Consider the following 24,047-nt stretch of genomic DNA (forward strand, 5'->3'; position numbering starts at 1 on the left):
TGAAACTTAGCTATGTAATTACTTGGTAAGTTACCGTACTTATATAAAAACAGCCAATATACAAGTTACACTTGAAAACATTAACTTTGGTTTTTCTTTTATAAAGTTTATAGATACTTATCTGGTTTACTGAGAGTTCATCAAAAAGCAAAAATGAAGTTCTCCACATGTGACTTATGAGCAAACATCTGAGGAAAAAGAAAGATTCTTTGCAAAAGATACTGGAATCATACAGTAATGAAGCATGTAACCCCTTCATGACCCAAATGAGCTCATCTACTATATTACACCACCACTGCACAACCTAGTACGTACTTGTTTAGAGGTTTCTATCTGCAATACCGTAAACCTGTTTTCATTAACTGATACACAGTATTAACCCTTAAGATCCAGGCTCAAAAAAACATGCAGTACCCAAGACCAGGTAAACTTTGAGGTTGGCCAATTTAAGAAAAAACACATCAATGGAAAGAGAAAGATTTGGAAATGCACATGGTGCAAGAAAAACAAAATTCTAAAAAATTCTTCCTACCTTCCACGAGAAGTTGAAAATGACTAAAACCCTTTTACAAGAGCAATTGTAATTTTTACCAAGTTATATACATTTTTTCTGATAGTAATTAATTTTATTATATTCTGTAAAATTATAATTACAGCTCACACAATATCATAACAGACAAGAAATAAATCAGTAACAAATTCCGAGTATGTATATTTGTTGTAAAATAACGCTGAGATTTTTTTTAGGCTTACATGTTTTTTCTAATATTTTTTCTTTTTTCATGTTTTTTTCTAATATTTCTTTACACTTTTCTTTGCAAAATTATAAATATAGCTGACATACTACCATAAAAGATAAGAACTACAACGAGCAGCAATCCCTGGGTGTATTTAAGAGCAAATACGAAGATAAAAAGATGCCATGGAAGAAAGAAGAGCATAATGTTGCCCCATGAAGTCCAGACCACAACTAACCTCATGAGATGCCCGTATGGCTAAAGGGACCTGAGAGTTCAGTTGCCAAGAGTTATTTATAACTCACTGAGGTAATGGAAACTGCTGCTCAATCTAGCCAAATCGTACCGAGTGTAACATTGATGCTTGCCAGGAGTAAATCCGTCCATCACTCTAAACCTGTTATCACTACTCATACTATAAGGGTATCTGTCCATTAAGGGTTAAAGTCTTTGTTTCTAGATATACTAAACTTTGCTTCTGCCTCTGCAATCCATTACATAGGTTTTGTTGTACAGTGGACTCTGTATTTGCTGGGGATGTATGACAGACTTCCATGCGAATAGCTAGACTCCGCGAATACTTATCATTCCTATAAAAACACTTAAAACTATCTATTTTGTTAATTCAAACTCAAGAAAAACCCATTAAAAATGCTTAACCTGGTTTTTTGTAATAGTTTTATCACAATAAGTGCATTTAATCATGAAATTGATAAGAAAATACAGTAACTTGTGGATATTTTTCATAGAAACATACTGTGAATACGCAAATTTCCTACGAATAATGGGTATACATGGTCCATAGAGAAATCCTTGAATACGCGAGTCCTAGAATCTCAAGAACGCGAATAAGGGGGTCCACTATACACAGAATATCAAAGTAAAGTGGTAATTTGATTTGCAATAATAAATACAGTATTAAACTTGATTCATCTACTTTACTATTACAATAACCATTGACAATCTATAGTCTTAAATATACACAGTTATTTGTACAGTTGAAAAATTATAAGAAGATATATTACTCCTAAGACTTTTTTTCAAGAAAGGTTGAAATTTTAGTTACTTCAAGGTCTACAAGCCTTTATGAAGTAATATACTTTTTAGCCAAGGGTATTTTCAACTCCTCTTCGGTCTTTGCAATCCACTCCAAAGTTTCAGCTTTCTCCTTTAAGAACGACTCTTCTTTGCTCTTCAAAGCTTCTCTATACTCTTCTAATCTCTTTGTTCTTATGTCTTCCTTGTGTAGCTGAACCAGCTTTCTCAAAGAATCTTTTCTTGTAATCCAGTGGTAAGCCCTGGAAATGAAAAACAAAAATACAGTGGTACCTTGTTTGTTGAACGTTTCTTATGTCGAACTTCCATTTTTCTAACGAAATTTTCAAGAAAATTTTTCACCGTCTGTTGAACAAATGCTCATATTTCAAACTGACCGATTACCTTGTTTATACTTAGATTTGACAGCCTACTGTGTCATACAAGAAAAACTGTATTATCATGTTTTTTTCATTTACAATACAGTAGTACCTCGAGATACGAAAGGCTCAACTTACGAAAAATCCAAGTTACGAAAGCAAAGACGAAAAATTTTACTGCTCTACATACGAAAAGTTTTCAAGATACGAAAGGTTTCTGAAAGTCCGAGATTCGCCCCATAACAATTTTGAAACTCGCGCCGCACGCCGCCATCTTAGTTATAGTAGACTTGCTACCATCCTCCTGCTCTCCCATTGGTTCCTGATGCTAGCCAAGCCATGAATCCTTCTCTCTAATTGGACAGCATCCCTCCCATCATGCATCTTCTATACATACGTACTACGTGTTGGCGTGCTTTACCTCGGCCACTTCGCACCCGAAACTTTACCGTACGCAATTGGCATTCGTTCGCTCCAACGATTTCGTTTAGTAACGTAAATTCGTTAGTGATTTCGTTGCAGTACGTACATATTATCGTGTTGTGCTACTTTATCGTGTTGTGAGAACGTAACTTAATTACGTACAGTACATAGAGTCATGGGTCCCAAGAAAGTTGCTGAAGTTCACAGAAAGAAGAGAATGCTTTCTATGGAGACAAAAATGGAGATAATAAAAAAGTATGAGGCTGGCTTGCGGTTGAGTGTGATCGCTAAGGAATACGGCCGAAATCCGTCGACGATAGGCACCATCCTTAAGCAGAAGGAAGCCATCAAAGCAGCTACACCTTCCAAGGGCGTCACTATTTTGTCCAACAAGAGGAGCCATGTGCATAATGAAATGGAAAGGCTGCTTCTTGTATGGATCGAGGACAAAGAAATCGATTGTGATACGATAACCGAGACGGCAATCTGCCAGAAGGCCAGCGCTATTTTCGGCGATTTGATTGCCCAAGCCAAAGACGACGGCGGAGAGGGGACATCAACGGCAACCCCAGAGTTCAAGGCTTCTCATGGGTGGTTCGAAAAATTCCGTAAACGGACTGGCATCCATTCGGTGGTGAAGAAATTGAAATTACGTAAACTATAAAAAAGTAAAACGAAATGTAAAAATCAAAAAGAGAAAATAAATTTTATTTTAAGTTTTTTGTAAAGTTAAGTGTTACAGTTTTGTTAATGTGTTTTGTAAAGTTTAGTTTGTTTTTAGACATTTTTTTATGTGTTTCGTAACGTTAAGTGTACGTATCTGCCGTTTGTCCTCCTCCTCCTCCTCTGCCGCCACTTTCGGAGATAGCCTCACTCGAAAGGTAAGCTTCCACATTTTACGTTACAGTAATAATATTTCTTGTACACTAATATACACTTCATTTACAGGTTTGGATTTTTATTCTTAATTTAGGTATTGAATGGTCCAAATTGTTGTAGTATTTCATTGTTTATAGGTCAATTTAGCTTTATTATGAAATTTACAGGGGTGTTTTTGGAGGGCTTGGAACGGATTAGCCATTTTACATGTAAAATATGTTCCAAGATACGAAAAACTCATTATACGAAGGCCGCCTCGGAACGGATTAATTTCGTATCTCGAGGTACTACTGTATATGGTTCAATGATAACCATATTCGACAAAATAAATCAAAGAATAAAGAATTTCAATATAAAATTTAGCATAAAAGATGTACAAAACGGTACGTCACCACGGTGACATCATGTGCAGCTGACTTGAGACTGAATGAGGGAGCGTTGATATGTTGAGAAGAGTATGTATGTAAAATCAATAACAATTCACATAAAAAGGGAATTTTACAATAAATTTTACATAATAATAATATTACTGTATATATATAAAGTCAATAACAATTCACATAAAAAAAAGGAATTTTACAATTAACTTAACATAACAATAAAATATGAAAACAATCAATAAAAACAGTCTTAATTGAGCCAGTGTTCAGTGCGCAGAGTGAGACGGTATATTTTGACCATGTTTAACAAAATAATAAATGAAAGAACAAAGCTTTCTACAATAAAATTTAGCATAGACGATTAATAAAATCATTCGTCACTGCGGTGATGCACAGGAAACTTGAGATAGAGGGATGGAGCATTGATATTTTTTTTAGGAATAATGAATGAATGATTTCCAGTTATCGAGCATCATGATATTGTGGAGGAGAGACGAAAAGACAGTAAAATCTTAACTATAATACGTACGCAAAAGCAGTACCAATTCACATATAAAAAATAAAATATTACTTCACAATATATTTAACATAATGATAAAACATGAAAATGATCAAATGCAATACAGTAATAAAAATAAAAAATATTACCTGAGTCAGTGTTCGGTGCAATGAGTAAGACCACAGAGAGAGGAGAGTGAAGACGGGGGTCTGCTCCCTACTGACTTACTAGCTGGGCTGGGATGATTCGCCCATTTCTTTCACTAACCAAATCACTTCTTTTTGTTACAGTAAAATACCTATCTAGTGACAAAAGTAACTTAGCTTCACAATAAACTCACTGATGCTACATTCGGCTTCTGCATTTTTTATTGTATTTTTAAACGACTTCCTTGTGAAAAGTTATTTAATCTCTTTCCTTTTCTTGCATTTTCTAGTACTTATTATTAGTTTGCAAAATCCTCATGTTTGCATATTTTAAATTTTGCCGTTTGCCAACAGTAAGTTGATGTATTGTTGCAAAATCTCTTTCATGCCCTTGAGATCCAAGTGTAAACACATCTACAATCATACAGCTGATTACTGTCTCTCTCTCTCTCTCTCTCTCTCTCTCTCTCTCTCTCTCTCTCTCTCTCTCTCTCTCTCTCTCTCTTCACACGCACACACACACACACACACACAGAATCGGATGCACACTATCGATTCTTTTGATCATCCTTGTAAAATGTGAATAAAATTAATTTTGTTATCAACCTTTGCCTACTGCAACCATTTCAGTTTCCTCAAGGGGTTCCTGTCTCTCCTCCCTCCATCCCCCAGCCAGCTGTGCGCCATTTTCACCAAACAGTTCGTAAATTGTACAAAGAAACAATTTTTAAAAATTTTACTTCATATAATGTATACCGTTTCATTACTTTACACTTTTAATTTAACTTTTGAACACATTAATAACAGATAAAAATTTGAAAGGGGGACTTTTTGAGTTGGTTGGAACAAATGATCCTGATTCCCATTATTTCTTATGGGGATAGGTATTTGTTTCATATTTATAACAAATTTATTTCAACAAGTCTTCCGGAACGGATTAAGTTCGAAGTCTGAGGTACTACTGCAACTTCAAATTGCTCAATAAGAAAGCCAAGCTCACTTAAACTGCCCTGGGATGAGGAAAAAATATGACCAGTTTTCAAAAACCTCTTCCTGTATACGTACATTTAATCTGGCAAAGCACAGAGCCAACTCTGTGAATTAAAATCAATAATCAGTGATAATTTCATATTTTTAGTTCAAGACAGGTTAACTAAACTATCTTCAAGTGTGTGCAAAACTCAGGATGATGATGATGATGATGATGATGATGATGATGATGATGACGATGCCATTAACAATGAAAATACATGAGCCACTTACGTTGGGAATGGTTTATATTCCAGATTAAGCTTTTCTAAAAGCCATTCAAAACGCTTGTAGTCCATTCGTCTTAAATGCTTCATTAATTTCTTTCTCCGTGCAATCAATTCAATTAAGTGACACCGTGCAGGTTTATCTTTCTTATTCTTCAGAAGTACCTCTTGTAAGTTTCGAATCTTGCAAGTTAACATAGTAACTGCAAAGAAAAAGTAATTCCAAGTGACAAATATAAATCAATGCTTTATAATTACCTGAAACTACTTAATTTGAAAGCTAGACCAATCTAGAAATGAAAGTACCTACCTCAGGCATGCTAACCCAAAGGAAGTCCTGTATTTATTTCTTCTTATTCACTAGGTCATTACACTTATCTTATTGTACAGCAAACAAGTACAAGATTGGAAGAGACTGCCAAATATGCTGATAACATTCAAGACATTCAACAAAATCAACTACTGGAAGACTATAACATTCTGGACAACCTGTTGACAACATCATCACTAAAACTTGGCTGGAAGTTGATGAGGTATATACTGGCTATCATGTACAGAAAATATTGGTTCATAATGAGACATTCCAAAGAGAAAAAAAATTGCAAAGTTTTCCCAATGATTCTTTAACATTTTGACAAAATGACTAAACTTTGGTTTTGGAGACAATGGACAGTATGTACTGAGCTTTTGACAAGTAAAAAAAAATTCTGATTAGTAACTATAGTATAGACTACATTTCAGCACTGAATTATAATTCAGAGCTAACAATAATTCAATAAACCTATCCTAAACTATGTTGTACTTCATGTTTATCATTCAGATTAGGAGACTAATAAAACATTATGTAACTGATAAATAACAAGGTTTCAGGAGTTGTGGGATTACTGTTATGACTCCAGTTGCCATAAACAGTCTGGATGTCAACATCCTACCACTGCCTTTATCTTTCAGACAAAATAGCTGGAAGTGCTTGTTTCTTTTTTCCAAACAATCATAACTATGAATCCACCATAACTGGAATATATCTTATTTGAACACCTTCCATAAACTATTACATATATGGGAAACTTCCTGTACTGCTTTGTACTATGTATCAAAGAACTGTTGAGTACCATTCCCCTCTGTTGAGATCCCCCATCATTATGTTGCCATATTTTAATGTATAATTAAAATGTACATGGCACTATTGCTGATGCCAATGCCCAGTGTTTAAGAAAGGCTGTAAAACTAAAGTGCCATGCACTTGGTTTTCTGACTTCTTGTGTTATTCATATTTAATGCATGTTTATGCTGGTTGAAATAACTGTTACTTTATTCCCTGTTCCATATTTTTTCATATATAGTACTTTAACTTGTGCAAGGTTGTTTTGCAAGCCAATAGCCATTCAGGCTTCTTTCATATGTTGAAACTCAGCCATCTTAGTGCCTTTCCCATGAGAAAGTTGGAAAATAACTCAGTGGCCTGTTTCTGCTTCTTCATTGTATTAATTAATATTCACCACCACCCATCTTAGCTATCTACAGCTGAAATGTTGATTTGAAAGTGTTTTCAAGTTATTAGCTGTTGTAACCTCTTTAAAGAAATAACTTTTTCCACCATACAGAGTATCAAAAGTCTGGACACAATAACAGGCTCATATATTAAAACTAACTACACAGTGCTTAAACCTGGTTCATTAAGTTAGTCTAATGTCAACAAATGATTACCCTACTCTATCCTGGACCTGAATGAAGACGATGGTACTAAAATGATAATTTTCCATTTATAATTATATCTCATACTAACTGCAATTTGTGTAATGGGTAAAACTAACATGCATGAAACCAAAATAAATGTTGCAAAAAATAAAATTTCAGCAAGGAAAAGAATGGGAAAATTATTATAACTTCAAATACAGTATAAATGAAAATAAAAAATGATACTTTTAGATAGATTACAACTAAAAGTGGAAATGCTTGCACTGGCAATGAATCGTAAACGTGCAAGTTTGCTAAGAACTGAAACAGAATTAGTGCTGTTTGTACTATGAGCAACACAAGGATGTGCATGTAAGGGCTGACAGGTATTTCATGCACTGCAATTGGTCTAACATCCCAAAGTGTCAAGGATAGATATGCATAAAGTCACCTTCACTTTTATATAAACACAAACTGGGAATAAATATACATATTACATAAACTTAATTAACACAGTTCCAGCTATTCATGTTCTCTCAAATCTAAAGCAAGGACAAGCATTTCAACATTCTCCTATGCTTATTCTAAGCCTATAAAAGCATGGCAATATATTTCAAAATTCTCATATACTTAGTGTCTCAAGTTATGAAATGAATATTAAATCTGATGAACCTGGCAAGCCAGAATGTGAAATGATACTTGAAATTCTCAGTACTCACATAAGAAGATATGCTTTTCTGATCAGAGGAAGGAGAATTTTAAGGAAACAGAATCTGCACTTGGCATAAATTCCTTCACTATTAGCTATGTGAACTGTAGCTAATATTGAGGAACTTTCACTTATTGCTCTAGAATTATCAGATAAAAAGTATAACAAAAAACAATAAATGAAATGTTTCAACCATCAGATAATTATACAGTAGTATATAATTTTCTGATGGTATATGCATTCTTACTTGTAGCTTCCATGGAACCAGTATCATATTTGTGTTTCTGTACCTTCCTCAACGCATCCAGTCGTCCAATTTTCAGGGTTTCTTCACGTGTTGAGAGCTCCAGTGATAAGAAACGTTTTGTTTCTTCATCCAATCTAAATAAAAACGTGGAGGATAATTATACTTCTGAGCCATTAGATACTTGACAAAATCTACAGCAAAGGATATATGATCAGGGGAAGCTGAAGTCAAAGTATACTCTACTTCTTTAGTCATATCAAAACATGGGCATCAATCAACTCAAGCCATTGGTATGCAAAATAATCAATGCAAGACATAACGATAATTATGCATTGAAAAACTGAACCTATTTCCTTTCTGCGATATATTACAGGCTATAAATTGAAAAAGAAATAATACAAAATACGAAAAGTTTCCTAAAATCAGCTTAAAAATCTCCTCATATACACATGTAAACCACAGTTTCACAAAAGACTTGACTGGTAGCCCTAGTTACTTGTTAGTTATTTAAATTTGTAACAAGTCACGATAGGAGACAAATCAGTTTGAAATACTGTGCCCTGGGCAGAATGGCCCTACAAAAGGAAACCTTTTTGTTTGTGATATGTGTACACCTCTTACAAACTCTATGGTTGGCACTCCATTGAAATAAGGTCTTATATAATATAGTAAAAAGTTTTTGCAATAAGTCTTACATGTGTTCCCTAACAAAAAAAATTAAAAAGCTTCATATAACTTAGATAAGCATAATATATGCACGGCAACTAGATACAACCACAGGCAATGATGCTAACGGTAAAAGAAACATAATTTTGTAATAAAGGAAATATTATTCTGTAACAAAAGCCAAAACACAAGAATCTGGAAGGTTATCAAGTTTAACAAAACTAGTGATTATAAGTTCTCAACTCCTAGCACTGGCCTGAAGGACAGTCATACCCCTACATATGAAAGTCCCTACGTACAAAAAATTCAGGTTACGAAGGTAAAGACGTAGATTTTTTTGCTTCTGTGTACGAAAATAATTCAGGTTGCGAAAGGGTGTGCTGTAAAGTCCGAGATTCGCCTGGGCCTCCGAGAATAATTTTAAAACTGGTGTGCTGCCAACTCAGTAGACTCACCACCATTCTCCCACTCTCCCCTTGGTTCCTGATGCTAGTTACCGCCGTAAGATCCTGCTCTCCTATTGGTCAGTATCTATCCCATCATGCACCTACGTAAGGGAGTTCCTCGACCATTTCGTTTCAGCAGCGTTATCGTACACACATGAAATTCGTTCGTTCATGTAGATTTCGTTCATTAACTTAAATTTGTGTTAGTGATTTCGTAAAGTTTAGTGTTAATGTTTTCTGCCATTTTTTAATGTTTCGTAAAGTTAAGTGTTCATGTTTTCTGCCGTTTGTCCTCCTCTGTCGCCACTTTCGGACATTGCCTCACTCAAAAGGTAATGTTCCACATTTTACTACATACGTACATACAGTATTTCTTGTACCCTGTACACTAATACACTTTATTTATAGGTACAGTAACGGTTAGGTTAGATATTGAATGGTCCAAATTGTTATATTTCATTGTTTATTGGTCAATTTAGCTTTATTATAAAATTTACTGTGGTGTTTTTGTAGGGCTTGGAACGAATTAGGCAATTTACATGTAAAACGTAGTTCTGGATAAGAAAAAATCAGGTTACGAAGGCCGCTTTGGAACGGATTAATTTCGTAACCTGAGGCACTACTGTATTGGTATGTTAAAAAATGCAAGGAGTTAAAGCTTTGCTAGCTATCCAAAAGGCTCTCGAAACCATTTTCAGTAAATGGTTTAACCCAAGCAAAAATTGACATTCTTAACTCGGATACAGCTTGGCATGAAGGGTTTGTTCATAATATGTTAACCTCATTTGATAAATGACTTCTAGAAAATTTAGTGACTGGATATTCTGAAAATGCTGAAGATTCTGGCAAAATCTTTCATAGATTTATTTCTAAGAAAAATATTTTAAAAACTACTTTCTTACTACATACACGCAGGAGGTTGCAACGTGAACACTGAGGCACATATTTGTTGTGTCATATATTCTCTCAGTTACATGAAAGATTGAGGGGATTGAATGCTGTTAAATATTAGGTTTACATACTTGGGATGATGTGGCAATGAAAATGTTATAAAATTAAAAACAAACACTGATGATCTTACTTTTCAAAGGCATCTTTAGCTGGTAAAACCTTGAGAGGAGGTCTTGATGGGTTGGGCTCTGCATATGGTTTCAGATCTCCAGACTTTGGAGGTGTCCAAGATGGAATGTATTCAGGTCTTCGCCATACAATGCCATGTTCATTAAGCTCTAGTCGCATAGCATAATGACGACGCTGGTCAAACACTGAAAATCAAGTATACCACAGTAAGAAATCTAAAAGCTTCTACAAATATGAAACGTTTTACACAACTTTTAATTGCTTTGTAATCTTGAAAATTAAGCTGAAATTATATACATAGTACATAACTGGTTATTCAAACAGGGTAGCCATTACTGATTAAAGCTACTTGTAAAAGAAAAGTAATGCTAATTAACAGGGATAAAACTGAAACAAACTTCACTTGGGATACAGTTTCCTAACCAGGGAAGGGGAAATTTATAACCCTGGGCCTGCCAACTTACATAACTTTATCTAGAATATCATGTCCTACCTGACTGGAGGAGCTCTGCCCTTCTGTAAGTAGGAAGTTTAGGTTATTCAAGATAAAGCTGTTCCCAAAACATGTCCATTGATGAGGTGTATGAGTTATTCTTCCAAAATGTGGGGCAATTTCCTCTCACCTCATTACAAAAAGTGCAAAATTCAAACACACTTTTAAGTATATGTTAGTAAAAGTACTTGATAATTGTGTGGTGATAATTTTCTCACTGTCACTAAATTAAGTAACACAAATGTCTGAATGATGAAGATTTTGGTGCTCTATTATGGAGTGTGAAGGACAGGTAGATGATTACAAACTACTTTACTAATACAGTGTCAAAAGACTGTCAGTTTTCTAAACTTACATATTCTCAGTAACTTCTTGGATATTCTTCCCAGAGTCCTCGGAGCAAAGAGCCCTTGTGCAGCAGACTGGTACTTGTACAATTTTTTTTAAATAACACTTACTCTTAGTTTTACCTAATTAAATCTTCATATTTCTCATACTTAAATTTTTTGTCACTTTTATTTTCACTACCCAATATTCACTTTCATCATGGATCTGTCCTAAGAGGCTAAGATAGATGATCAGATAGCAAGTAAAAAATAATAAGCAAATTTAATATACAAATCTAGAGCTACAGTATAAAATTTTTTTCAGGATCATGAAGCTTTCTGCCTACATATAAAAATGAAATTTTCATTATTAAAATGAAGTTTTATTGTATACTTACCGAACAATATAGAGCCGTGATTTCCACGACAGGATACTAAATTCAAATTTAGCGCGTCGGCGTCGCCAACACTGGTGGTGATGACGTCATCTCCCTCCCTCCACTCGCGGGAGAACCAGGTACAACTGCCCAGGTGAATCCAATTCTTTCTGCCCGTCCGTCCACCTAAGGGGAGGAGGGTGGGTTATAATCATAATTGTTCGGTAAGTATACAATAAAACTTCATTGTAATAATGAAAATTTCATTTTTATTGTAGTGTCTTACCGAACAATTATAGAGCTGATTACACATTTATGGGAAGGTGGGATTCAGTGGACCACTAGTATTTTTAAATGGTTACATTTTATTGCAATACCAGTAAACACTCAAGGTGTCTGTTGTACCTTACCTTGTAAGAGAGCTACAGCAGACTGTTACTGCCTCTGGTCGGTGCTCTTCTTACTATTGTAGAGGAATTGGAATTGACCAAAGTTAGCCTCTACAGGAGTGGAATCCTTCCGTAGTTCAAGCGAGTCAAGGCTGACTGACGGAGGATAGTAACAACAAAGATTGCCCTGCCCTGGGCTAAGACCAGAAATTCAATCATACAAAACATTTGTCACCGAACACCAGATTTAAAAACATATAATTACCCAAACCATTGTAAAATCTTACCTAACAGACTGGTGAGTATCCCAGGTACTCAGTACCCCCAGCTTCCCTTGAACTCGACAACCTATTCAAGGTGAAAAAGTTAGCATAGAGTGACGACCCCTGTGCCGTTTCTCCCAACACCATGCCAGAAACCGCCACCGGACCTAACGTTTTACAATTCTCGAAACCGTTTCTATCTCTTTGAGATAATGACTCGCAAAAACCGAATTCGATCTCCAGAACGTTGCTCTGAAGAATCGAAGCTAAAGATAAATTCTTTCTGAATGCTAAAGAAGTTGCCACTGCTCTAACCTCGTGAGCTTTAACTCTCAGAACGGAAAGATTGTCGTTCTCGGACTGCGAGTGAGCTTCCCTGATAAGCTCTCTAATAAAGAAAAAACGATATAGCATTCTTAGAAAGAGGACGAGAGGGATTTTGAACCGAGGTCCAGAGCTTAGAAGATTGTCCTCTGATACCCTTAGTGGCAAACAGATACTGCTTTAATAGCCCTGACTGGACATAAGAGCCTTTCTTCCTCCTCATGTCCAACCAATCAGATAAGTTCCTTACCACAAAACTCCTCGGCCAAGGATTAGAAGGATTCTCATTTTGGCTAGAAAGGTCAAAGATACCGAAAATACAGCATTGCCTTGAGAGAAACCGACTCTTTTGTCTATAGCGTGCAATTCGCTGACACGCTTAGCAGAAGCTAGTGCAATAAGAAAGAGTGCCTTCTTAGTCAAGTTCCTGAGTGAAGCCGACTTCAAAGGCTCAAACGGTGGCCCCATGAGGAACTTAAGCACCACATCTAAGTTCCAAGCCACTGTATCTTGCGGGAGCTTAGTGGTTTCGAAAGACCTAACGAGGTCCGACAGATCTGAATTGGAGGAAATATCCAAACCTCGATGTCGAAAAACCGAAGAGAGCATGGCTCTATATCCTCTGATCGTCGAGGAGCCAGTTTCTTAGAGTTCCTAAGAAATAGAGAAAATCTGCTATTTCTGTTAAGAGGTCGCAGAAGTAGAGACTTTAGCACTTCTACACCACTCTCTGAAGATTCTCCACTTCCCTGATAGAGTTTGTTAGAAGACTCTCTCTACAACGAGCGATAGCTTCTGCAGCTCTTCTTGAAAATCCTTTCGCTCTGACAAGATTCCGGACAGTCTGAACCCTGTCAGAGCTAGAGCGGACAAGTTTTGGTGGAACCTCTTGAAGTGAGGTTGTTTGAGAAGCCACTTCTCTGGAGGAAGAAGTCTGGGGAAGTCTACTAACAACTGGAGAAGGTCCGGGAACCACTCTTTCTGGGCCAAAAGGGAGCGATTAACGTTAGCGTTACATTGCTGTGCGACATTGAACTTGTTCAGCACCTCTCCTTATTTAGACGAAGAGGGAATGCATAAGCTTCCAGACCCGACCAATCCAACAGCATTGCGTCCACCAGACCAAGCTAGAGGATCTGGGACTGGAGAACAAAAGAGAGGAAGACGGTTGTTCCTCGATGTCGCGAACAGGTCTATTGACGGTCGTCCCCAAAGGCGCCAAAGTTTTCTGACAAATCTTGTTGTCCAAAGTGCACTCCAGAGGTAACACTTGCTGTTGACGACTTAACTCGTCCGCCAGGACGTTCATCTTTCCCGGAACAAATCTCGGGACTAGCTGAACCTTCGCTTCGTTTGACCACAGGAGGAGATCCTTGGCTACTTCGTACAGAGAGAAAGACTGAGTCCCCCCCTGTTCCGCACGTACGAGAGAGCCGTGGAGTTGTCGGAATGCACTGCCACTACTCGGCCTTCTACTAAGCTCCGAAACTGTCTGAGCCCTAAGAAAATTGCTAACAGTTCCTTTACATTTATGTGGAACTTCTTCTCCTTCTCCGACCAAGCTCCTGAAGTCCGTTGATTTCCCAGTAGGGCTCCCCAACCTGTGTCCGATGCGTCGGAAAAGAACTGTAGGTTCGGGAGGATGGGTCGTAAATCTAACCCTTCTTCCAACCTTGCTCGAGACAGCCACCACCTTAGGTCCTCTTTTATTTGATCTGTGACAGGAAAGGTAATCGAGTCTGGTTGTGTCTTCCTGCACCAAGAGGCTCTCAGGAAAAACTGCAGAGGTCTCATGTGCAGTCTTCCCAACGTCACAAATTTCTCCACTGACGTCAATTTGCCCAGGAGCCTCATCCACTGATTGGCAGAACTTACCTTTTTGTCCAAGAACTCCTGAACTGTCTCCAGACAGCCTTGAACCCTCTTCGGGGACAGAAAGCCCGAAAAAACTTGAGCATTCAGAATCATCCCCAAATAAAGGATGCTCTGAGATGGAACCAACTGGGACTTCTGTTTGTTGACCAGAATTCCTAACTTTCTGGCAAGATCCAGAGTTGTTTCCAAGGTCCTTCATGCACCGACTCTCTGATTCCGACCGGAGAAGCCAATCGTCCAGATAGAGGGAGATTCTACTCCTAATATGGGTAGCCAGCTTCCTATCGGGGATAGAACCCTGGTGAAAACTTGAGGAGCGGTCGCTAGTCCGAAGCAAAGCGCCCGAAACTGAAACACCTTGCCTTCGAAACATGAACCTCAGGTACTTCCGAGATTCGCGATGTATCGGAATGTGAAAATAAGCGTCTTGCATGTCCAGAGAGACCATCCAATCCCCCTGTCTGATGGACTCCAGAACCGACCGAGTGGTCTCCATATGAAATTTTGTTTTCTGGACATGCAAGTTCAGGGCGCTCACATCCAAAAACCGGCCTCCAGCCCCCTGATGACTTGGGAACTACAAAAGGCGATTGTAAAAGCCTGGAGGAAATACCCCTTCTATCTGTTCTATCGCTTCTTTGAGAACAAGCGCTTCCACTTCTGCGGCTAGCGCCAGAAATTTGTCTGAGCCCGGAGAGTATGCCTGGAATGGAATTGGCACAGGTGAGAGCGAGGGAGGTGAAACGAGAGGAATACGATAGCCGAACTTGAGTACTTGCACTACCCAGGCTTCTGCTCCTCTGTTTTTCCCATTCCTCCCAAAACAGAGCCCAGCCTGGCTCCCACTGGTGCATGAAGAACCGAGCTTTCATTTGGAAGGTTTGTTAACCTTGGCCGAGGCCTTAGACTGAGGTCGCAAATTCGATTTCGGCCGAAAGAAGCGCTTGGGTTTTCTCCCTCGAAAAGGCGCTTGGGCCAGAGGAGAAAACCGAAGGAACAGTCTCCACAGGAGCTTTAGGTCTCTTAGTAGACTGTGCCAGTAAATCCGAAGTAGATTTCTTATCTAGCGCAGACGAAATTGACAACACTACATCGTCTGGAAAAAGGTTATCTTTCACAAAAGGAGAAACAAGAGAGCAGACTTCTGTTGGGACGTAACCCTTTTAGAAGCAAAGGAGCACCAAAGTTGCCTTTTCTTAAGGGTACCAAAGGCGATGAGCGAAGCTAACTCATCACATCCATCCCTAATGGATTTGTCCGCACAGGACAGAACACCAATCCAATCCTCCGCTAACTCTGGGAAAGAGAAGGACAGTCTTCGATCTTGGCCGCTAAAGCGCCAATAGTCCAATCAAGGAAGCTAAAGACTTCCAAAAGTTTAAATTGATTCTTTACAACGTGGTCCAACTCAGGCGCTGTAAAGAAAACTTTCGCTGCGGCGAAAGCAGATCTTCTAGAGGAGTCGATTAAACTGGAGAAGTCTCCCTGGGAGGAGGCAGAAACTCCCAGAGAAGGAGCTTCCCCAGTTACATAAAACCTATACCTCTTACGAAGCAACTTAGAGGGAGGGTAAGCAAAAGAGCCTTTCCCTAAGTCTCTTTTCATAGACATCCATTTCTCCGTCTCTTTCAACGAATGTCTAACCGCTTTAGATAGAACAAGTTTTGGGAGGAGAGGGTCTGAAGTTTTTCCTCCTCATCAAAAAAGTCGAAGTTGGGGAGCGCGGAGCCGCTTTCTCAAAATAATCTGGATAAGATACCAGAAGAAATCTAAGGAGACGTGAATAACACGAGAGGTGATGTGAATCCTCCTCCTCTACTTCTTCTTCATTCTCCGATACCGCCGAAGAAGTAGACGGAACTACAACCGGATCTGAAGGTTTCGAACCACCCTTGGACTCATTCATCCAGTTGGTTAACATCTCTAACTGCTTGCGCAAAGGCGCCAGAGACGAATCAAAAAACAGTTAACGTAGGCTTGGAAGAGCCTAAATGTTCAGCAGGAGGCGGAAAAAAAAAACTACTTGCGCCTCGCTCGGAGCCGCCGAAATTCGAGGCGAAACAGGTGCATCAGGCGTAACAGACGAAAAAGCGCCTAAAGAAACACCCTTAGAACTGCTAGCTACAGCGCTAAAACCACAATCTCTACTAGTAGATGGAGCCGAAAAAGGCACAGATTGAGGCGACGAACGAGCCGCTAACGGTCGAGGCGCAACCCTACTCTCAGGCTCCTTATACCGCTTGACTGGAGGAGGCGAAGAATCGGCGCCTGAACGCCTCTTTAAAGGGACGCGAAACGGGCGAATCTCGCCAAGAGCGCCGTGCGACCGGAGACGAATCGCTTGAATCATTTGAAAGGCGTCTGACCGCAACACCTTTCCAACGCTTAACCGAGCCCTGTTGAGGCGCAACAGGCTCAACAAGAGAGGCGCCTGTCTGTGGGTGGCAAATCCCGATCGACTCCCTTGGACTTCCGGTATGTCTTCTCCCCGGTGCGGGGGAGCTGGACAGTGACCTTTGTCTAGGAGACGTGTCAGGACAGACAGACGCACCCTCAACTACACTCTTACCTGAGGCCGCTTTCTCCAAAAACGTCTTAACTGAATTACCAAGTTGCAAAACCGTATTCGCTAGTACCGAAAATTTCTGATCTAACCTCGATTCCAGACTGGCAATGGTGTCGGAAGAAACTACACGGGAAGCCAGAGAAGTGGGATTAGTAGGAGGAATAGGAGGTGTAGTTAAAGGAGACATAACAATTTGAGGAGAAACAGAAGGAACAGATGCATCGCAAGACAAAGCAGAGCTAAGTCTACTTTCCCTAGCGCTGCTTTTCTAATTCTGTCTTTAACTAATTTCTCCGAGTATGAACTAAAAAACTTCCATTGAGAATCAGTCCAATCACTACACTCGTTACATGTTCGATCTGCTGAACAAACCTGTCCCCTACACTTACATTTAGTGTGAGAATCATACTCTAGCTTGGATAATCTAGTTTTACATCCTGAGATGCAAAACCTAACTCCGACGGACTAGAAATCCGACATGGCAACGCCTAAATAAAAATCAAAATAACAACAACGCCAAAAAAAGAGTACTTCACCAATTCCGAAGATCAAATCCACAAGAAAAAAGCGAAGCAAAGTTATCCAACCGCACCGACCACCGATGTTCACCGGACGCCGGCAGGAAAAGAATTGGATTCACCTGGGCAGTTGTACCTGGTTCTCCCGCGAGTGGAGGGAGATGACGTCATCACCACCAGTGTTGGCGACGCCGACGCGCTAAATTTGAATTGGAAATCACGGCTCTATAATTGTTCGGTAAGACACTACAATAAAACTGATTTTATCAATGCTACATTTTTTTATTACTTCAAGTGAGTCACAATTTGGAATCATTTGGTGATGACAGTCGCTGGGAAGGTAAATCACTGTAAATGTGGTTTTTCTGTGATTGCATTACAGGAACTTAAGAGAAAGAGGGCAAGGAAGAAGAATGGCTGTAGGTATTACTTTTCCTTGCTAGTCACTGAGCCATTCCCATACCCAACACCTACTGTAAAGAAAACAGACATTCTCTCTACTTATGAACCATAGCATACCAAATTCAAGATAAGCAACATACAAAGTGCATATTTGTACGTGTAATGGTAAGCTGAGTTCGGAGGCAGAGGCCTCCAAAAGGCCAGGTAAACTCAGTATCCTAGCTAGATTAGGTTAGGCTGCAGCCCTGTAAATATCACTGCTACATTTTCTGGCTGGGGTGATGGAGGTTCTGGGAGAAGACAAAGCTTCCTGCCCACTTCCAGGGCCAGGCAGGTAAAAACACTGTCTTAGATTATGTTCGGATCACTAAATATCACAGCCACACTTTCTGGGTTCGACCTGTGTCGGCCAGTGAAATGCTCCTGTAGCATGCATTTCTAGGTATAAATAGATGCTAAATATACCAGAGAAAAAGCTAAAAGGAATGCTGAAGTTACTACCTTCAGCTCGCTCACCCATAGGGTGTCGGTATAAACACAGGGGCGAGTGGAAGCCACTACCACAGGTATTCTGCCAATTAGAAGATTCCCCTCAAAACCCCTCTCTAGGTAGGTGCCGTTACAAGGACTACAATACGTCTACCTTCCGCTTGCTACTACTACAACTCCCGCTCGAAGGCTTCATTCCTGTATTAGCACGCTACAGCGACCGCACGTTTTTCTCGCTGCCCTCTTCTTGTGTTTTTGACGAAGCCATGTCTGCTCCAGAGCCCCAAGCTTCTTCATCTAAGTTGAGTATTCCTTTTTTCGTTTTTGTATCTCGTGAGGGCACGATGCATCCCTTTTTAGCCCTTAATTGACCCCTTAGTTCTCGCGAACCGGGGTGACGCTCCTTTTACATCCGCCATCTTGGGTGCATCATTCGCCGCGTGCGTTCTTTCTCATTGTTATATTATGAAGATATTTCCCTCACTGTTTGCATGTCACTGTTTAGACTATTGTTTTCGTATACCCCATCATTATTCTAGCACCTGTCGTTTTCTGGAGCTTTGGTTTTACGAATTTTATCCTTACGTCGTAGGCCCTAACTCGCTCCTGACGTACTCTGAGGTCTCTTGTTGTATGTTTATATTTTGTTTTCCTACCTTTGGTGGTCTCCTTTTCGTCCTCAGTCCCTCAGGAGCGTGATGGTTCCCCTTCGTACGTACTTTTATTCTCTATGTTATACGCGAGTAGTGTGTTTTGGCTCCTAGGCTAGCCTATAGTACGGCAGTTTTGTGGAGAGGGCGATTCCTCTCTATCTCTCTCGTGATATTCATGCATGCATTCTTTTATTGTGTTTTCGATGTTAGTCAGTAATGCACTCGATTATAAGCACGTTTATGATAAATATTCATATTCTTTGTGAGGTTGGAAGTCCTTGCGATTCCCTTCCCTGGCCTACCCAACCAGACCTAGGCTAGGTTTTGGAAGGTAGGTCAGGCAGTCCTGCCCTTCCACCCTTCTGCTCCCTTTAGTGGTAAGCTAGTTACAGCTCCCAAAAGGTGGTGGGTCACTGATCGGTTGCTGTGGCCAGATACTCACCTGGCAGGAGTACGGAATGCCATTGCAGACTCACTATCCAGAAGAACTCCGCTGGAGTCAGAGTGATCCTTGGACATGAAGTCATTCCGTTGGATTTGCAATCAAATCCCGGGCCTTCAGGTAGACCTGTTCGCCACAGAGTCCAATCACAAACTCCCGTGTTATGTGGCTCCCAATCTGGACCTTCTAGCTCACGCCACCGATGCGATGTCCATAGACTGGAACAATTGGCAGAAAATTTACCTATTTCCACCAGTAAACCTCCTGATGAAAGTCCTGCACAAACTCAGATCTTTCACAGGACAGGTAGCATTGGTTGCTCCCAACTGGGCGAAGAGCAATTGGTTTCCTCTTCTACTAGAGTTGAATCTCCGTCCCAGACGGATTCCCTGTCCAGAACTGACTCAAATAGGTGGGAACTAAGATGGCGGCAGGAAGGAAGAGGACGTGTCTGTGACCAAGGGAGTCGCCGGAGAACCTTCTGAGGACTCCCTGGCAGGCTTACGTCGCTTCCTTCTACCCTCATAGCACCAACTGCTCCTCCGACCAAGATATACAAAAATCACAGGGCTCGGCGTGAGAGCATTTGCGCCCTCAGCACCGAACACACAATTCATGAGGATCCACTTCTGGGAAGGAGCGGAAGACCCTACACTTACGGCCCTCCACACCAGGGCAAACTCTGTGGCTGATGGGAGGGCATGGGGACGTCTCCAGCTCACGGGAATCCATACCATAATTATAATAATAAAATACAAAAGCACACGTACTTACAGTATTTTAACACACACACAAAGCAAACCAAGTTTGAGAAGATACAAAGCATACGATGAAAGGCGGGCAGAGAGAGGTGGAGAACACGTCTGTCAACCAGCACGGCTGAAAGCAAATTGGATCTTCACCTCCCAGTCGCGCGGTGCGTGGACTGTCGGACAAGCAATTAACTACCAAACTCCCTTGTTCAAGGCTTACGACCGGTTCCAGCTGCCGCAAGTTACATTCCTATTGTAAAGGACCGATGGTTTGTATTCGTACGTACATATGACTGCCAAAAGCACAGCAAGCAGACGACAGATTAGTGAATTGTTTATGACAAAAATTTTGTATCGTTTTGATCGCACTTTTCATTGATTCAAGTCAATATTACTATTTTGACTTTTTTATTTATTAGCTAATAATTATACTTATGCCTAAAATAAATGTAACCTTTAATGCTTGCATGCTAGGAATGGCAAAATTTCATCGTTGCCAATTTAGTGGAGCTTCACACATACGCTGATGCATTTACAAACTCTTTCCATGAATTCTAGTTGTCACAGTAATGCAATAATGATAAACTTGCTCTAATATCAATATATCCTGCAAATAGATATGCTAATTTCACTTATTTCCATGGTTTTGTGTAAGTCTCGTACCCGGTTTGAGGGGTAAACACTTACCAAAGGAGAGTGCAAACCACACCGTAGCTACTGTTCACAGCAAAACCGTTGATATTTGAGTCAGGAATCTATTTACTTTTTCAACAACGATTATTTTCAAATTAATTATCATGAATACGTAATAAATTTATGTAATTCATAATCTTACACTGATGTTTAACTATTCATTTCAAAATTAGGAGCAGCTACAGTTTCGTGGGCCAGTCTTACCTCTGACCAATTTTCTTGTCCAAACCTACCACTAGATGGCGGTAAGTTCGGACAAGAAAATCGGTGGAAGAACACACAACCAAAATGGCAGCGAAACCAAAACAAAAACAATGTAGCGGAGAAAGCCTAATAGAAACGGTAAAGGGGGACCCTCTTGGGAAACCTGGGTTTTTGAGAAGGGGGAAATGGATACGAGTGGCAGCAATCGGCAAAAGATTACCAGAAGCGGTTAAGGGGGACCCTGTTGGGGATCAGGGGTTTGTGGGTTGGGGGAAACGGATGAGTGGTGGTGATCGCCGAAAGATAGGTGGAGGAAAACGGATACTGGTAGTGACCTAACCACACGAACCTACCTAACCCGACTTAGGGTGCTGTGCCCTGACCTGGCCAGGGCGATTGTGACCTAACTATACGAACCAACCTAACCTGACTTAGGGCACGTGCCCTATCCTGGCAGGGGGCGATTGTGACCTAACCAAACGAACTAACCTACCCTGACTACGCACGTGCCCTAACCTGGCCGGGGGGCTTTGCCCCCCTGGACCCCCCAGTATGGTAACAATGATTGTGACCTAACCAAACAAACCACACTAACCTGACTTAGTGCACAAAACTGTCTTCCTCTTTCATGAGGCTCACTGTTCCCTCTTTGCAGTGTTCACATTGACCACTAAAATCGCCTAAAAGGCCACTTTTAAAAAGGAATGAGCGTAATCGGGTTAGCAGCGGCAAAAGCAACATGCGACGGATGAGGACTAGACTGCGATGCCATGTTGACTGTTTTGAATGGTCGCGGGTTGTGGTAGGTCTTCCAGGTCGAAAGGACTACTTACCTGTGCGGATGGATTTGGTTGTTGTGCGGCCCTGGAAATTGGCCTGTGAAGCTGGCCCACAAAACTGTAAACCACCCCAAAATTATCCATGGCACTCTTTTTCTTCTTTCCTCCCGAAAAATTGCGAGTTTCCTTTGATTCAAGGCCGAACATCGTCATCGTTTAAGATTGTAGTGAAGAAAGTGTCCCAGTGTCTATGGATACAAGTGGTGTGCGGATTTAGCACATGAAATGGAAAGTTTATGGACACAAGTGACTCCGCAAACATTGAGATGGCGTCAATCTTCAACAGGTAAGGTGTTTTAAGTAAAAATTTCGAAAGCGTCATGGAAGGTCATGGAGGTAAGTTTGCACTGCATACGGCTAACTGTCATTAACCTCTCTTTCATCTTAAATTAGGTACTAAGACATTGTTTTGTACTTTGGGAGAAAACTCTTATTTTGAGAGGAAATTAGAGGTCTTGAGGCGTTGCTTCCACGACCAATGACTAGTGACTGGTGTCCATCTCCGGTGTCAGGACGTGTTAAATAACTTTTCCTGGAAGGTGGGTCAACGAATGGGTAAGACTGGCCCAGTTGGTCAACTCGGTTGTTTCCCCTAGTCTCGATTGCCTATTCTAACCTTGGCCCGCGGTGCCTACCCTGGCTGGTTTGAGGAGAGGACCCCCTCCCAAAGTAATTCGTAACCCCTTAAGTAGTATACTTCCGCCCCCCTTGACTGATTACTAACGTGGTAAGAGAGAAAATGAAAATAAGGTACCTAGCTACTACTAGATACCTAGCCGGTAGGCTATCGTGATTAAGCCCTTAACCTGACGTACCTGAATTACTGGGTAGGCATAGTAGAGTAGGCCTAGGAGATATCGTGACACGTGAAAAGGCTGATGTTAAACCTCGCAATACATGAGATGAAGCTGATAAAGTTGCACTTGCACGATAAATACTACCGATGGGGGCCATTATCTTTCCGCAGCAGCAGCAGTAGTAGTAGTTATAAGTGGGATTTTCTCTTGAAACGGCTCACTTGCTTGTTTTCTTCCTCTTTTGTTTAAGTTTTCTCTCTATGTAATGCCATAGTTCCTTTATACATTCTTTCTTGTTTCAACTTTACCCCTCAGGAGATCTGGAAATAATTAGGCATTTATTCCTCTTTATTTTCCTGAAATGGCTGCTGCATACAACTATATCTCTTCCTAACCTCATTATATGCTGGACATTAGAGTAAGAAATGTTCTGAATTTTCTTTTTCCCCTCACAGCACAAGCATTTTGTATCTTCCCCTTTTTTGTCTATTTTTATCATTTAATCCCAGTGTGCCTAGTCAGGCCCTACAGGTCAGAATTGTATTTTCAGTGCTATCATACTAGATTTCTTCTCTGATGTTTTCTTTATATTTTTTGCAGATTCTTAATGTTGTCTTGTCATTCATTTCATTATGCCATGCTTTTCTGTCCCAGTTATTTATGATTTTTTTGCTGCTTAATTTTGATTCAATTTTACTTAAGTTTATGTTTAATTCTTTCATATATTCTTCTTTTCTCATTATCCAGGGTGTTTACTTGTTTTCATACTGATCCACGGTTATCTCGTATAGGAGCCTATTTCCACCACTATCAAATGTATACGTTTCAGATAGAATAGTTTATTCTTAATATCTCTTGAGTGGCAGGAAGAGTGCCCTATTTCGGATCTTGGGAGTAATAGTAGTGGTAAAAGCCTTTAAAACAGCTTCTTTGCTTGTTCTCATAGGAAGTCAACAAACAGCTGCGGACGCGCACTACACTCCTAGAGGTAGTTACAGAACTTCTTCTTGACTAATCGATGACTCCTTTGTAACAACACTAACTTTTCTAGTTTTCGAGCTCCGCTTAGTATCCCCACTTTTGAT

At 40.1% G+C, this 24,047-nt stretch overlaps 1 protein-coding gene across 1 annotated transcript; it reads right to left on the reverse strand.

The window, feature by feature from the left end:
- Positions 1-1,655: 1,655 nt before the first annotated feature.
- LOC135223722 (small ribosomal subunit protein uS15m-like) lies at positions 1,656-23,170 on the reverse strand. The gene is made up of 5 exons (XM_064262477.1): positions 22,981-23,170; positions 10,562-10,745; positions 8,369-8,502; positions 5,743-5,938; positions 1,656-2,035 (listed from the first exon to the last, which is right to left on the reverse strand). Exons 1-5 carry the CDS (start codon positions 23,117-23,119, stop codon positions 1,822-1,824), a joined length of 867 nt encoding a protein of 288 aa, XP_064118547.1. The 5' UTR covers positions 23,120-23,170; the 3' UTR covers positions 1,656-1,821.
- Between the last annotated feature and the right edge of the window lie 877 nt (positions 23,171-24,047).

This window comes from Macrobrachium nipponense, chromosome 10 (genome assembly GCF_015104395.2).
Source record: "Macrobrachium nipponense isolate FS-2020 chromosome 10, ASM1510439v2, whole genome shotgun sequence".
Taxonomy (NCBI): Eukaryota; Metazoa; Arthropoda; class Malacostraca; order Decapoda; family Palaemonidae; genus Macrobrachium; species Macrobrachium nipponense.

Excerpts from the sequence above, each read along its gene's own strand:
- LOC135223722 (XM_064262477.1), bottom strand. The coding sequence starts at position 23,119 with ATGGCCCCCATCGGTAGTATTTATCGTGCAAGTGCAACTTTATCAGCT. Across the intron at positions 10,746-22,980 it reads ATGCCTACCCAGTAATTCAG|TGTTTGACCAGCGTCGTCAT; the intron begins GTACGTCAGGTT and ends CTTGATTTTCAG. Across the intron at positions 8,503-10,561 it reads GCTAAAGATGCCTTTGAAAA|ATTGGATGAAGAAACAAAAC; the intron begins GTAAGATCATCA and ends GTTTTTATTTAG.